Below are 16,880 nucleotides of genomic sequence, written 5' to 3'. Positions count from 1 at the left end.
CACCTACCTGACTTGCCTATTTAACACAAGGTACCAGGTCATGATGACACACAATGACAATGTACCGGTGTTGTTTTATTGAAATACATTACATGTCCCCCCAAAATTTAATTTGTCCCCATTAAGACCTACTATGGGTCACTGTGTCCCCATGCTAGCAAAAGCTGGCTGAAACACTGTGCATGTATACGTTACATAAGATATTATTTTTGATACACAGAATAAGGACACAAATTTATCAGTATAGTTACAGCTACTGTTTCTTTACAATGACATGAATTAAACCATACACATTTCCTCCTTAAATCATCTGAAATTCAGGGCAAGTGAATTTTTCTTCCGGACAAGTGAAATTGAAAATTCACTTGCCCTATGGCAAGTGAATTTTTAAAAAAATTTTCGAGCCATGCAGTACATGCAAAGTATGTGCCTACTTTCAATGATGTGACTGACATGTGTTGGCCGCGCTTGTCACCACGTCAACACCCTGACAGTACCAGTACCTTTGATGATGATACAATTTTACTGCAGTATGTGACATGGCTTTAGACCTACTTTGGATTCACAAACCTCACAAAACTATTGTGCCTTGTTATTAGCTTCTTAACATTCTGTCATATGGATCTTGTTTTAGCCATATGTTGGAAACATGTCAGATCAGATCAACCCCCAGGAGAGTCACACTCAACTCACCAGAGAATTGTTATCTATAGGTATGCAAAATTTTCTACCCCTCACATCATTCCCTTGTACTGAACTTTACCATAGAAAACAACAATAGGGTTTAACCAAACTTTGGTGGTGAAAAGGTTATTGTTTGGCTTGAAAAATTCCTGCACAGTAGAACAGGGGTCACGATTTGAGAGGAAAAGTTCACACTATGATGTGATCTGATGTTTGAATTTCATTTTTTTTACACTTACAAAACAAAAGTTCTCTAATTAAACGATACAAAATAAGCATCAATTGACCAGCAAGCAATTTTACCCTATCTATATACATTTGAATAACTTATAAACATTTACTTAATAATGGCTTAAGGTGAACACATTTCTCGGACAGATATTCTGACTCTTAAAATTTTTACAATTCTTTTCTAATCAACCACTTGTGGGGGCTCATTTTAAAGCTCTTGGAATAAGAAAATTTTCACTGTCTTCAAAAATAAAAAATGTAATTGTTCCCCATAGAGTTAACACAGGTATGGAACCCATTTTGAATTTCAGATATCAGTAATTTTTAGGTAATCTGTTTCTCTAGAACCAAACTTTGTACGGTGACCCCTGATTTTTATTCTTGATTCGGTAAGAGGATGGTTGAATGTTTCATTCAGGAAAGTTTGAGCAAAAGTTTAAAATCTTTCACTTTCAAGGCCCATACTACCTTAAACAGTATTACGTTGTTTATGGCTCGTAGACTGAGGACCATCAAACCTGGATGATATCAGATGAAGAGCAGCAATATTCCTACAAGATGACATTAGCTGTCAATCAACATCTACCACAGCATGATTTGCTGGATATAGTTAGACATTCTAATATAGCACTCATGTCTATTAAATGACACCAATTTATGCAAATTATGTTTAATGTATGAGTCAGTATACAGACATGTGTGTCTGCCTGACAGATAGGAATGACAAACCCTGAAGTTTGATTTACTAGAGCAGAAATAATGCATATTAATTCAAACTACTTTGCATTCACAATCAAAACCATTTCACTAGCAACATTACAACAACTGCTGCATTTTCAAATGAAATATGATAAAAATTATGAGGAATCAGCTATTTGTTATTTAAAACTGTTGATCATGGCAAAACAATAGATGATGAAATATCCTCTCCGATACAAACTGACCAATTGATTTACAGACAAATGTGTACATAAATAATCACTGATTAGAATCAAGAGTAAGTTTTTATCAATGTACCATTAGTTACTATATTTGCATATCTCTGCAACGTGTCAAAACTTCCCCTCGGCATTCTTTGTTTAAATCATATTCATTTGCTGTTTGGTATGACTGTCTCACCGACTACAGTCATGATTGAGATAATACTTTATTTTTTTTTTAATTTGTCACTTTTGAACTGGTATCTCTGGTAGATGAACTTTATTTTGCATTAACAAAGAGATACAGACATGGATTAAAATGAACTTTACATTGCAGCAATTGAAGACAAAAACCAAGAACTTTTCACATATCAATCATCGTACAGAATAGATGAAATTTAAATTATTTTAACCAGCAGAAGATACTGGAGATTTGAAGAAGAATATAGCCATCTGTACAATGATGCCAGCATGTGAAAAACAGGGGGATGCAATAATGTCAGTATTGTCACACAGATATAAGAGTTCTGTTGCCTCTTGTGCCCATTGCGTTGTAACTACCGCCTATTGTGTATGATCAGATGACTCATGCACAAAGATACTGGCAGTATGGTCAGCACTGGGTGTCAGCAACACTCTCTGTTACGGGTAACTGCTTTCTCTTTATATATAACCGGAATCAGAGCGCATTAATTTTCCCAAATTGACTGAGAGCTAAAAGTACATGACATGTGACCTATTGGTGGGAGGGAGTGATTCAGGGACAGAAAATACTTACATGTTATTGCCATTTTGACAAGTGGCTCCATTCTGGCAAGGTGATGACAGACACTCATCTATGTCAATACAGTCAGCCCCATTATCTGTCAAAATGGTTGAAATAATTGTCAGTGTGTTAGCTCCTGCCACTTTACAGAACACCATGCTGTGAAAACATCAGTCCCTGGGCATGCAACATTCCGTCCACTCTAATGAACCATTCAGGAAAACAGAGTTTTGCAGGTTCAAACATTCTCAGAATACTGAACGTGGCATATGGCATATGGACAGGGGAGAAACAAAAATCGTCAATTTTCCATATACATGTATACCATAGCCATACATGTAGGATTAATACCCAACAAGATCTGTACCAGCAAGTCAGCTATTTATAGCTGCATGCAAATAATAATTAGGTTGACAAGGCTAACAAACAAAACACCATTGGAATGGAAAATAAGCAGCAGGTTTGTAAACAAGTTACCTTGTTTTCCAGGAGGACAAACGCAGGCATAGCTGTTAACTCCATCCTCACACAGGTATGGTGGTGAGCATGGATCACTGGCACATTCATCTACATCAGTTTGGCAGTTAACACCTAGAAACAATCAACAAAAAATATATTCTCAAAAACAATTCATGAAAATATGAATCACTAATCTTTAAAAACATTGGTAATAGAATTTCCCATAGATTTCACCTAAATTGTCTCATATAGTAGTGTCTTCTGGGAAACCTTAGGAAAACATGTACCGACTTTGACCTATTATTGCTCTAGTCCTCAGACATAATTTTGCTGATACACCAGATGAGGAAATTACTGCCTTCATGGGTAGCAAAAGCTTTGTTTGGGCAAGTGAAGTTTCAATATACACCAACCTGTTAGATAGATAGCAATAATTCTGATTATTTGGTTTGCTGAGATATAAGGCAAGGTATAATGAGAGACATATTCATCATGCAGGTACAATTTTGCTCGGGTAAGCAGTTTTTGATTGTTACCTGCCCAGATGTTTGACTGTTATTTTCTAGAATTTCCCTGATGGTTATGCCATATCGAAAATCTTGTCCCAGGTTTTATCAACTTTGAGCGCAGTGGGCTAGCAGTATACAGAACCCAATGTTAGATTCTAGACGATACTAAGTGCCATGCTGAACACATTAATGGCACCTACCCCTAATCCTGTAATGTTCATATTTCACTATCAAATTGGTTGCAACTTTGTCTTGAAATTAGTTTTGTATTTCCCCTGTCAATACTGTAGGTCCAAGTAGAACTCAATAGAACTCGATGTAGATCCACAGAGCACGATTGTTTGATAAACAAATTTCACATTTTGTGACCATCATGATAATTCATACCCAAAAAATCTCAATTAGTGGAACTCAATGAAACTTTTGATTCACAATGGATATTCCAGATACTGATGTTTTTCATGCATGCAGGACCAGATTTGGTAAACAAGCCAAAGCCAGACGCTATTGATATTTAGCAGAGTTCAGCCTTGTAGCACAGCAGGTTTCACTGAAACAGTATACGGGCTGAATCTGACTTTCAGGAAGCAATGAAGTAGTTTTGGAAATTGTCAGTCTAGCTCGCATTAGGAAGATGATTGCTTTGACCCAGGAGAGATCCCTCCAGGCAAGATCTTTCTGTTGGTTAATGGGCATAGATCTAGTTCTCTGTAGGATCCAATAAGGTACAAGGTTTACACGCAGCAAGTACTGATATGAAGGTGCATGCAGTCTTGCTGTATGGTACAGGGACAATATGCCACAATGAAGACTAAATACCTTTGAGGATTAAACTTTTCATTTTAAGGGTAAATTGGTATGTTATCAAAATATTAGGCCTGAAGGATTTAAATTGGTAAGGGTATTTTATGACAACCCTAGCAAAAATATGACTGTTGAAGTGTTGCGACACTGAGTCAATAGGGAAAATTCTGGAAATTGTACAACATCAGCTCTGTACCAGTGCACATAATATGTAAAATTTTCTTGCAGAAATGAAAACTTTCCTGAAATGGTGGTACCTCAACATAGCTTTGATAAAGGGTACATTGTCAATAGACTTACAAAAAAGGATGGCAAAAATATCAGGCTTGACCTAAAATTACCTAACTACTGTTGAAGGATCAGATGAAAAAATGTTCAGGACTTTTGTTTACTTTTCTTCAAACAGCTAGAGTTTCATTTCATCCAAGTTTCAAAACAATATTACCACAAAGTACACTGAATTTTACAAGAGAAGCAGTTACACATACTAGGAAAATTAAAAAATATTATCATAACTTGAAGACTAAACGGTGTATAACATTGTACATGTATGTCTGATATCATTTTTAAGTTGCTCTAAATTTGCTCTTAATAGCTTTGAAGGTTTGGAATCCAGAATCTCAAATCTCCTACTTTCATTGACATGTGTATCTGCAGGGACACTTGGCCTTACATACATTCCTTATGTCTGATCTCATCTAGTTTACAATTCAGCTAATGTGCCGTGCAAAAACAGGTTGCTCTCTTCCAGCCTTATTTTTAGAACCTCTCTGCCCTTAACCTCTGCAGACAGATCAAATTACTCAAACAGTTTAATTTCAATATGTTTGAGAAAGTGGTTGAAGTTTGTGATATCGATCAATGACGTGATTGTGTTAGTGTTCCACCCACTGCAATTTTATTGTACACTTCACACTGAAACTTGAGGCTATTTGAGACGATAGAAATATTTGTTTTCTGTAATTACAAGTTAATGGTGTTTATTGTTTTTAAGATAGGAACTCCAGCCAGGGTCAAATATATTTCTTCTTGGGGTCAAAGGGCAACTCTTAGTGGAATCCTGGTGTGCCTGGGGTGAAATACGTGGAACAGACTAAACGCCATACACATTATATGCTCTGTGTTTAAAAGTGGTTCACAGTGATTTCTGGGACAAAATTCTGCTGTTCTTTCATGGCATCATTGGTGTAGCATACAGAACATATAGACACTCTGCTTTTTAAAAAGGAGGTTTTGTATAATGTTTTTTTAAATGTTGAGACGACAAACACTAAACCAAAAAGAAACAAACAGCTGACGCCTATTGAGCAATGCCACGTTGGTGGCTGGTGTATTTGGTCCACCGGCCCATCATAGAAGCAGCCTAGATTCCTTTTCCGTCCGCTTGCCTCCGTACCTCCGTCCCCACTACGGAGGTACGGAGGCAAGCGGACGGAAAAGGAATCTAGGCTATCATACAAGCTGCAGACGCACAGCCACGGATCCCGTTGCAAACTAAGACTATAAGCTACAAATTACTGCAGCTACCGGATAGCCGAACTTGAACATAGCATGTGTATATGCCATGTACAGTATGCCCAATGATCATTGATTGGTTATGTACTGTGACCAACACTTTTGAGCATTCAGGGTTCCAAGAATTGTAAACATTCACCTTCTTGACTCTCAATCTTTTCAACAAAATGATCAAACAGTGATACACTTCAAACCTGTTTACATATTTGTTTCTCCATGAAAATAAATGAAGTAAATTTGTACCTGTATGTATAATTTGTGAACAATAGTAAAGCACTCTGCTTTATATATTTACTCTGTCATGTATGACAGATTTACCAGTCATTGAGATGTCACTTTGAAAGCTAACTCAAACAAACCTTGATAGAGGGCATTTTGAAGTGTGACTAACAAATAAACCCAATGTAAACTTTCATTGAGTCCATTACATGTATAAGACACAGCAGTATCCTAGTATCCATTGTATTATAAACCACAATATTATCAAAGAGTGAACAATGTATTTGGTAAAGTTAATTTAAGAAACAGATAATGTAATTTATCATGAATTCTTCGGATAAAACTCTTACAAAATCTTTCACATTTCCTCCACTACAGTTAATGCAGGCCTTTTGATATGCTGCAACATCTCCGTATAAAAAATTCTTGGCTACATTTTCTGCTCAGGGATACACACAGCTGTATAGTCAACAGGTCAGAAGTACACAGCATGGGCACTGCACTATGAAGTGAAATGATTCATAAAGTGTTGATAATGACTCCCATGCTGGCTATAATCCCACCCTCCCTGAGATGATCATTTTGATTTACGATCCAAATCAGCTTGTCACTGACTCAACTTTTCAAGTCAGAAAAATTGTGATGCTTGTTTCGGAAGCGATTTCACTTTCCATTCTCAAGCCAGTGCATCTCCGTGTACATCTGCGTTCTGTAATCATGTAACATTTCACTGAAAATCGTTCCTCCTGAGGTACATACTGATAAATTATTAATGAAGTTAAATTTCAGGAGATTTCAACCAGTGTCTAACGTACATGTATAAGCAGAAATCAGACAAGGTGAACTATTCTGTCACAAGTCAACAAAACAAATAAATGATGCTGAGAATCCTTACACTGAAAACAGCTGGTTAAGTAAACTCTGTATCAATAAGGATATCATTTACTTTATTAATAATTCATTTTGGTTTTCAGAAGTGTTTTTTTTGACATAAATCTGACAAATGCTACCTATTCAGGCAAATGTCAACGTTGTCTACACTTCAATATAGGACACGTGAGTACAGTGTGTAACAGATGTATATTCCTTACAGCACTGTTTTGGTTGAAATCATAGAGTATAAGATTCAACCATTGTTTTCACAGAGTACTGTTGCTTCATAGACATGCTGTATTGGATGTCATTGTCATCACTGCACTTGTAGGGCTTCTCTATTGACATTTGGAATTGAAATTTTGTGACAGCTTCCTTTCAGAACGGGAAGCAGCACATTCTACAGTTTTCAGACTGACTGATAGCCAATGCACACTTGCCAGTTTCACTATACTCCCTTTATTGGATTCCTGTGATGCACTATTTAATAAACATGAATTGTAGAACAAAGATTTTATTGTAGTTTGTGTTTTGTTTTGAATTATCCTCCACAACAGCTGTTCTGAGTAGTATTAAAAATATCATCGTACGTACAAGATTTCTTGGAGGTTCACTGGTTTAGGTTCCTATGACATGAGCTAATGTCTCGTATCACAGAAATTTCTGTTTCAGTTCCTGAAACAATACTCAGACAACACACTTTCATAATATGTTCCTGTTGTCGTTTTTGAACATTCTTTATGTGAAAATTTATCATGTTATTGAAGGAAGAATAATTGAAGACTGGTATTGTTGGACTGTGGCTAAGAAATCACTGACAAAACTCTTTCATCTCTCGTGCCAGTCCCTAGGTTACCATAAACTACCTTGTCAATGGCCTCAAAGGTTGCCTAGAAAAAGAATATTGGGTCAGATAACACATGACCCTAGCATAACCTTCATATAGCAGTGTATATCCCTACGGCAAACAACCGGGCTCATCAGGCGACGTGAATGACAAATCTCAGGCTTTCATGATAGACTAAATTTTACTGTAACTGTGTATTCTTGGGGTAGACATGGAAAGTTGAAAGGCTGCCTGTAACTATCAGTCACAAAATTAACATTAGATTGCCTAATGTCAGGAAACAATTCAAGTGTATGAAGGGAAGTTATCTACAGTCACTTTCACTGCTTCAACCCTACAATGGCATCATGATTCAGCGGCCAGTCTCTCCCCAAATGCGGTAAATCCCACAAGTGGGAACAATTGTCGCAGTAGCAAATTTTTCGAGACAGAAAGGGACATTAACACCCAAGAGGGCATTCATATGGTAATCCAGGATTGAATAGGGACAACGGACACTCTATTGATTCCCTTGGTTTGTCTGTGTACACAAAAAACTTGAAATTTACGCATGACCTTACATGGAGTATTGTGCGCAGTAGGGGGATCCCGACACACACACTGAAACAAAATCTCTAAAATAGTGTGTAACCTTACCTAGTAAAAGTAACGATAACACAAAAAACAAAGGACACAGTTCCCTGGACGATTTCCATTTGGCTGTTAGTGACATCTCACTCTTGTTTTCTACACTCTCTTCGAATACAAACAGTCAGTCACTGGTTTGGTATATTTTTTTCTAATTCTTGATGTAATCCCGATCAGGCAGACATAATACTGTATTTTTTCTTTCTCGGCGTACTGGAGCGATTTTCCCTGGTGGGTTCCTTTCTCACACCATCAACTCAGTCCCTAGGAATACCATCTGAATATCGCGAATGGCCACATCGGGGAAATATAACTGCCAGTGTTACTCAAGTGTCTCAGTACAGGAGGATAGAGTTACTCTAAATGAAATACCAGCCTCACTTCCTGTGGAACACACCATTTTCACACGGGGGTGGGAAAGTGTAAGGGCTTGGTGGTGCCCTTTCACACTCGTTACAAAACACATGCATGACACAAACACTTGATGATTTTAGAAATTCCCAACATATTTACTCCTAGATTACTTTATCTGTGTAGATCAAAATCAGTAAATAATGGAAGGACACTGCAATGAAGGTAAGGGTGGCTTGAACTTTTCAACCCCATGCGACCATGACCCCAAGCAGCGGTATTGTCTGGTAAACAATTGGACCATCCCTTCTGACAAATGATCATCACCAAGTGTCCGGCATTCCTTGTCTGGGCTTGGAATGTTGGAGGTGTGAATCACAGATATGCAGGTAAACCTCTATTGTTTTCCTTACATTGTAATTATCACTTCCTTGATGTGAGACGGAACTTCAGTTGCAACAACTCACAAATAGTAATTGCCTAACTCTTTGAATACACATGATACAATGCCGTTGGAAGGCATGTATAGACTGTTATTCTCACTACTATGAGTATGACAAGATCTGTCTTGTTCTCACCTCATAAACACCCACATGTTCAGATGTTTTTTTCTCAGAGGCAAGCTGGTAAAACACAGTATGAAAATTTCCCCGTTAGCAAAGGCTCTGACATGCACTTTCATATTTCTGGTTACATCTGTGACCATAATATGATAAAGCCCATCTGTTATGCCTAGTTAATCAATGCTATACCTTGATATAATTTGTGGAGAGACGTAAACAATCACACATTACTGGTACACATAAAAACAAATATGAACCACAGTCGACATCCCTCCGTGGTGGAGGGACATGTCTGAACAAATGAGATCATCCATTAAAACAACTAACATATTCATTAAATGGCTGCACATAACTTCATGAATAATGTCACTATTTAAAAATTTATGTGTAACAGACCATGTTCAGTTTATATCTTAATTAAAAATTGTGACATTTTAAGCTCATGTCTTTACACAGCTAATTGTTTATGTAGAAACATGAATTACTGCAATGCCATTTTTGCTGAGGTTGTTGACCTACAATTGGTGTAGTATACCTGATAAATTTGTTTAAATATAGAAACGGAAAGGTCAAAACAATAGACATGCGAGGTCATTGACTTGTTATTAAATTCTTTAAAACAAATTAGGTATAATGTATCCACTTTATGCAATTTGTATTTGGCAATCTGTACAAAATCAATTTTGGGATGGAAAGTTAGATATAGACCTAAAATACACACAATACAATCTACAATGTTTTGTTCTGCTAACCCAGGCAATTTTTCACTATAATGACAAAGCAGACTTGAGTGAACATGAACTGTATATGTACACATGGTTTGATTAGGGAAAATCATGTAATTTATAAATGCATGAGCTATTCTATGGAAAGGACATTATACAGGATTGAACAGGTTAAAGTTTTCAAAATTGTATATTATGTTTCAAATTAAAATGAACCCTCTAATCTTAATTATGCTGACGCAAGACTCAGTTTAATTCAAAAGTAATATTGACTCAGGACAAAGTTGAAATTAATGAAAGACTGACAAACACTAGACATCAGGTACCTCCATGCCCTTTCAAAACACTGATGCACATGATACCGGTTTTACTATGAACAGCAGATTAATTTGAAATCCTCCTGTCACGCATATGTTTGCAAGAAGACTGCATAATGATGGGTATGGACAGATGATAATCTGTCTGGATCAAATCTCTGCCATGCTTCATATATCAGATATTTTTATCTTGTTATCACTGCAGTATGGAATTTCAGTTGCAAGGTTTTCAACTGTTATCTTTTTTATAGTTGGCCACACTCAGGAGGCCACCCCATCCCTTCGATCTGGATTTGATTTTATGATGGGATACTGTAGGCCTGTACAAATGTACCAAATTTCAGCAGTAATTGAGCTATAGTACATTATAGTACTGTACAGTTTGAGTTACATGGAAAGAAAAAGATCAATTGAAAGACTGATATTATGATCTATACAAATCTGATTCAAGTCAAAGAACGCTTCACCTTCATCCTTCAGTTCTCTTTGCTAGAGTTGCTTCAAGATACTAGCAAAGATAGCGCCTCCTCTACAACTGATTTTATCAGTTTGATACTACAATACATTACAGATATTATCAATTAAGAATGTTCAGTTTTGAATTGCAGGATGAACAGGCTGGGGTGTTTCTGAAATTTTTATTTGCATAAAACTTTTCTAATCGGATGTATTGCATTAATTGCATCTTTATTTGCCAGGAAAGAACTTGAAGCTTGGTAACCATGAGCACACGATATCACACCTATTTTCATCTATGCTGCCACCCTGTTGTGTTGTCCTTGTGTATTAGAGTAATTGCATTCACTCAAGTGAAATGCATGTCAGATCACATCAAATCATCAGGATTTTCTGATGCAACACAGGCACTCATCAAATGTATCCCTTGATGCATCATTCAAAATGGTGGGCATCATTTGAGATGCCACGGTTTTTAATGCATTCCGGACATCCTACAACACAATCAGTTGATCATCAGGTTTGCTGTGAAAACCTTAAAAATATTGTTCATGTGTCTTTTTTCAAAAAAATAATTACACGACTAATACATCAGGCTATTTTATTATTTAACCCTAATCCTGCCAGATTACTTCCCAATCTGCTATGTCAGTGAAAAGTGATATGGAGCCATGTCTGTATGCATGTTCACCCAATTGACATGGTATACTACAGTAGGTAATGGTTAGTGAAAATCATATTTACATACATCTTGATATTCATGGGGACTTAAATATTCATGTTTTTGTTAAAATGATAAATATGGATAATGGGTCATGTTCTGCCTTACTGATTTTAACCAACTTTACCTGAATGGTGACATATGAATTTGACAGGTTACAGTCGTAGGTACATTAACATCATTAAAATTTTTTCAAGGACAAATTTAGCTTATTTTCTTTTCTTGGTGGAACTCTAATTCTGTTACCGAGTCTCTTAAAACTCATACCAGTATGCTTACACAATTGTGTACGTGTAAAAAAATGCAAATTTCAGAGACATGATTTATCAAGCTACTGTTTTTCAGTACTTTGAGGAAATTTGGTTCCTTCCCAGCCTACCACTTGAGGGCAGACATAAACCTAAAAGTCTTACAAACATGATTTGTTCACACTGCTATCAATAGCCGGACAGTTACTGGTATTTGTTGTTTAGGATATTTTAATATTTATTTAAACCATAGACCCTAGAAAACCATCATTTTATCAAACTAAACATCTTAAAAATAAATATTAACAATCGGATTTAGCTTTGTTATTTCCTTTGATGGAAAATCTAGAAACATTTCCTTTTATCATCTCCACTCATCTCCACTGAGTTTCATATTTTGAGGCAGTTTCCCGTCGTCATCTGACCGCATGCAGGCAGCCACTCCCTTATAGTTCATTAGTCTCATGACCTTCCATTTTACAGATTTTCTTACAAATATCAAATATCAAATATCAAATATCCTATCAGTAATATCGGCCATGGTCAGTATCATGGTAAACATCTACCAAACATACAACCATTGTTTAGAGCAGCTATTTGTGAGATGAGAAGGAAAATTCCAGATTTCGTCTTATCTGCCCTGGAGGGCACTTATGATTAATAACAGGTTTATGTATATCCCTATATTCACAACCAGCTCTGATAAGTTAATGTTTGAATTTCCAATTTTGATTTCTTCTTGAATGCATAGGAGTTTAAACCTTTTTTTTTTCAAATACTGTGTACAAAACAAGTTGGCTGTTAATGTCTTGTTGTTTATAAAACCTTAAAATATACAACCTAAAAACTTTGTTTGGCAATTAAACAAAGAGCTCAGCCTGAGGTTGTTTCACAGAAACAATACAATAAAACCCTTATGTTTACCCTAAAGCAGTGTCTTGACTTGGCATGTTCACATGCAAAAACGGAACACATTTGTGCTCAGCTTGGCAGTTTGAGCCACCTAAAAGTCCACCTTTGGACTTAGCCTGCCATTAAGACACAACTGAACTTCACTGATGTTGCAGGACTATGGCCCATGAATACCAGCTTTGGGGTACCTTGAAATTAATGCAATTTCCACTGACTTGGCTATCAAGGCTTTATCACTGCAGGAGTGACGTAGTTAATAGACAATCCACTTGGTATTTATATTCCCATTTAAGATTACTGATACTTTATAAACAGGCTCTGGAACTAGCAGTAGATTCCAGGACTTTCAAAGACAGATTAAAATTTAAAAGATACAAAGACTGATCCTTACCTGTAAAGCCAGGTGCACAGTCACAGACATAAAAATCCCCACTGGCTGAACAAATTGCACCATTTGCACACGGTGATGAAACACACGGATCTAATTCCTGATCACAGTTTTTGCCGTCAAATCCGGACATACACTGACAGCTGTAGTCGCCATAGGTGTTGAAGCACGGCGCACCATTCTTGCAGGGTTGATAACGTTCACATTCATTGATGTCAGTTTCACAGTGGACACCCTCATAGCCAGTGTCTGTACAATTACAGGTGTAAATGTCAATGCCATCTATGCAGTCACCATTGTTCTGGCACGGATCACCGTAACATTCATTGATGTTGATCTCACAATTGATTCCAGCAAAACCTGTATAAAAAGTGAAAGAAAAAAATTACCATTGTGATAACTTAATCAAGATCAGACAATGTTTACTAGAACTAACATCCAGCACGCCAGAAGTAATTTTAGATTTAACTTTACTTATTACTTTTTAACAACAGCTGTTGTTTGCCAAATTATCATTTCTTTTTTAAGTCAACATTTGTAATATCTTGAAAAATGATTAGAAACTGCAATATGATTTGGCAATACCGGTACATATAGATGAAGAGTGGAGACATTTGGTTTTGTAAAATTCAAGAGAAATCGATATCACATTCAATGAAGTGCGCCCTCACAGTCTTTCATGAATTACACTTCTGTTTTTTAAACCTATGATATCACAGGTCACAGTGATCACAACAATCATTCCTTACAAACTTGAATTTGATTGTTTCTCTGATCAATAACTTGCTGGCTCACACTGACCTTTCATTTTTCTTAATCCCATCGATTTCAACCACACTGTCTGTCATATTAACATTTCAGACAAAAATGTTCATAAACTCAAAGTATTACCAGAACTTTTTGCTCACCTTTTTGGCAGGTACACTGAAATCCATCATGGTATGTGTTATTCCTGCAGATTCCGTCATTTTGACAGGGATCAGGAGCACAGTAATCAATGTCTGACACTTCACAGTATCTGCCCTCATAGCCTGACGGACACTGACATGCCGTATAATTACCATTGTCCTCCTCCTTGCAAAATCCTCCATTTTGACAGTCCAGTTGGAAGTCTGGTTTATCACAGAGTGGACCTAGAGTGTGAAATGAGTGATACTGTCTTTGAACTCTTGACTATTTTAAGATGGATTCTTGCTGAGGGAGAGTAAAGTCAGATGTGTCTTTGGTTTCACTTTGGTGATGTGATACAGGAAATCACATTTGACCAACAAATGCAGCTATGCATGGCCTAATGTTAACCTATGTTGCAAGAAAAGCTGAGGCAAAGGACACAAAGGCCTGATGATCTTGACATATCTATTAACAGTAATAATTACCATGGTATTATCCACTGAGGTGTTTACAGAAAAGAAACTTTCTGTAATTATTACATTTACGTGGAGTCTGAGGGATGAGCAAATAAATTTGTACATGATGGCAAATCAAGTGGTTCTGCCAAAGTGGTTTTGGCAATTTTGAAATCTAGCTTGGTAGTCCTACAAACTAGCGAGGTAGCTCTGCAAACTAGCTTGGTAATCCAATGAGCTAGCTTGGCAGTTGGGTTTACAAGTTTAAGAAACCTGTAAACTAGCTTGGCATTCCTGCAAGCTAGCTTGGTAGTCCTGTAAACTAGCTTGGCAATCTTGCAAGCTCTCTTGGTAGTCCTGTAAGCTAGCTTGGCAATCCTGCAAGCTAGCTTTGTAGTTCTGCAGACTAGCGTGATAGCCCCATACACTTTCATAATAATACATTTCTATAAGTATTCACTGAGCCATCAGATCAGTGGAATGACAAATCCACTGGTCTCAATTTAAACAGCGGTTCTGTACCTTAGATCAGTAGACTTGTTCCTCTCTGTATTCCAAAAATGTAACAATGTGTGCTCAGGAATTTATTCAAAGGTGAATGGAAGGATCATTTTTATTTTGGACCTTAAAACATTCAGATTATATATCAATGGTTCAGCTTATCAAAATATTTTATTTAATCTATGATGCATATCAAGTTCACCACTAGTGTCAACTTTGACATTTTTTCCCCAAAATGCTGCAACACCTCTTGCATTGCAATTCTTGGTGATTATGATGGTACGGTATTCTTGTTTGTTTCATTACAAACTAATTAAATTTATTTTAAACAATTTTAAAGCTTATTTCTGTCACTAGATGTATACTCGCAATGGTTAGCAGATATAATTTTAAAAAACTGACAGAATTTACTGTTTCATAAAAATAATTACCGTACTCGTCCGAGTATAAGCCCCTGCTCGTGTATAAGCCCCCTACTGATTTCAGAGGATTTTAGAAAATGCAGTACATCCGTGTATAAGCCCCTACCCTACTAGGAAGTGTAACTCGAATGCAGAACAGTTAGGAGAGTATATTTGGTCATTTAACTTGGTAAAATTATAATAAAGAAACTATTAAAAGATGTTAAAACAATGGGAAACTGGAGTTCCCTTGACAGCATCGTACGGAAAGTGACACGTTTTCCAGTACTATCTTGATTCTTTGACCCTGCTCACCCCGTCGCCTTAAGGTGGTTGGAAAGGCTAGAGCGTCAGTTATAAATTTCAACAAAACTATTAAAATATAAAGTAGTCAACATTCTCTGTGGAATAAAAAAAACTAGACATTTGGGCACAAAGGCATTGCAGAGTTATAGCCTGTTAAAACTTCTGAAAAACTGACCAAATAAGAAGAAGTTGGGGAGTCCTTAGTGTATTAACTATGGTAGAGGTCCCTAGCTTTAATAAAATGTTTGAAAAGGGAAAGTCATTATTTGCTGTTTTTCAGGAAAGTTTGACAAGGTGGTGCTGGCATTCAGAGTGAGTGACTGCTATTGTAAATGCATTTTTAGATTCTTTGAGTGTCAAATGGTGTCAAAAGTGAGATTAACAAAAAAAAACTGCTCTATGACTTCAAAAGGGGTGAAAATATGGCTTGTTTTCAACATTTTTGACAGAATAACAGTTTTCCTACATAATTTTATACCAATTTAATCCAACTTTGAAATGAGATATGGACATGGAATTTTTACAGCCTATTAACAAGGTTACAGATAAGATTTGTACGGCACAATTTTCCTGTATTTGAAGTACTTTTGAAAAATAACATTTTGAAATTTGAAAGAATTTTTAATAATTTTTTGATATATAAGCCCATGTAAAATCATAAAACAAATTTTATTTACAAATCCTGCCGTACAAATTTTACAATAAATAGTGTCAACATATTTATAACTAATTTGGTAATATTAATACTATCCAATAATTATGAAATTCAAATATGTAAAAAAAATATGAAAAATTAAATTTAATATTTACTGGTGTCATATTTCAAAATCATGGCTGCAAATATACAATTTCATATTCTTTGGAGAAAATATTAACTAAGGGAGTTATCCTGAAAATTTGAACTAAATATCTTGATTCTAACACTTGAAACTTGACATTAACTCTGAGAAAACGAATTGGTGCAAAAATAGCCTTTCCAACCACCTTAATAGAATAGTCTCACTTACGTCCGCCATTGTTTATTTTCATGCTCAAAACATACAGTTTCTTTTTTTTGAGGCAATTATCCTTTCATTTGTGAAGACTTTTCCTGGTGACTATTACAGTTTTCACTGCTATGTTGTTGTTTCACAAGATGTAGACAGTTTGATACTGGAATTGAGTTGCCTTTTCGTGTAGGCAATGCATGAC

At 36.3% G+C, this 16,880-nt stretch overlaps 1 protein-coding gene across 4 annotated transcripts in view; it reads right to left on the bottom strand.

Annotated features, from left to right (window-relative positions):
- The window catches only part of LOC139114632 (protein crumbs-like), a 61,894-nt gene that overhangs the window by 34,082 nt on the left and 10,932 nt on the right, over positions 1-16,880 (bottom strand). For 2 of the 4 annotated variants that reach the window (XM_070676462.1, XM_070676464.1), the window contains exons 4-7: positions 14,044-14,268; positions 13,139-13,495; positions 3,079-3,192; positions 2,614-2,698 (exon numbers count right to left, since the gene is read on the bottom strand). In XM_070676462.1, the coding sequence (XP_070532563.1) occupies positions 2,614-2,698; positions 3,079-3,192; positions 13,139-13,495; positions 14,044-14,268 (781 nt within the window). Of the gene's footprint in view, positions 1-2,613; positions 2,699-3,078; positions 3,193-8,463; positions 8,825-13,138; positions 13,496-14,043; positions 14,269-16,880 lie in introns of those variants that run through there. The other 2 variants (XM_070676465.1, XM_070676466.1) reach the window with 2 other exon arrangements.

The sequence above is a fragment of the Ptychodera flava genome, chromosome 16 (genome assembly GCF_041260155.1).
Source record: "Ptychodera flava strain L36383 chromosome 16, AS_Pfla_20210202, whole genome shotgun sequence".
Taxonomy (NCBI): Eukaryota; Metazoa; Hemichordata; class Enteropneusta; family Ptychoderidae; genus Ptychodera; species Ptychodera flava.
The sequence above is the reverse complement of the archived record's forward strand: the minus strand, read 5'-3'. Positions and strand labels throughout refer to the sequence as shown.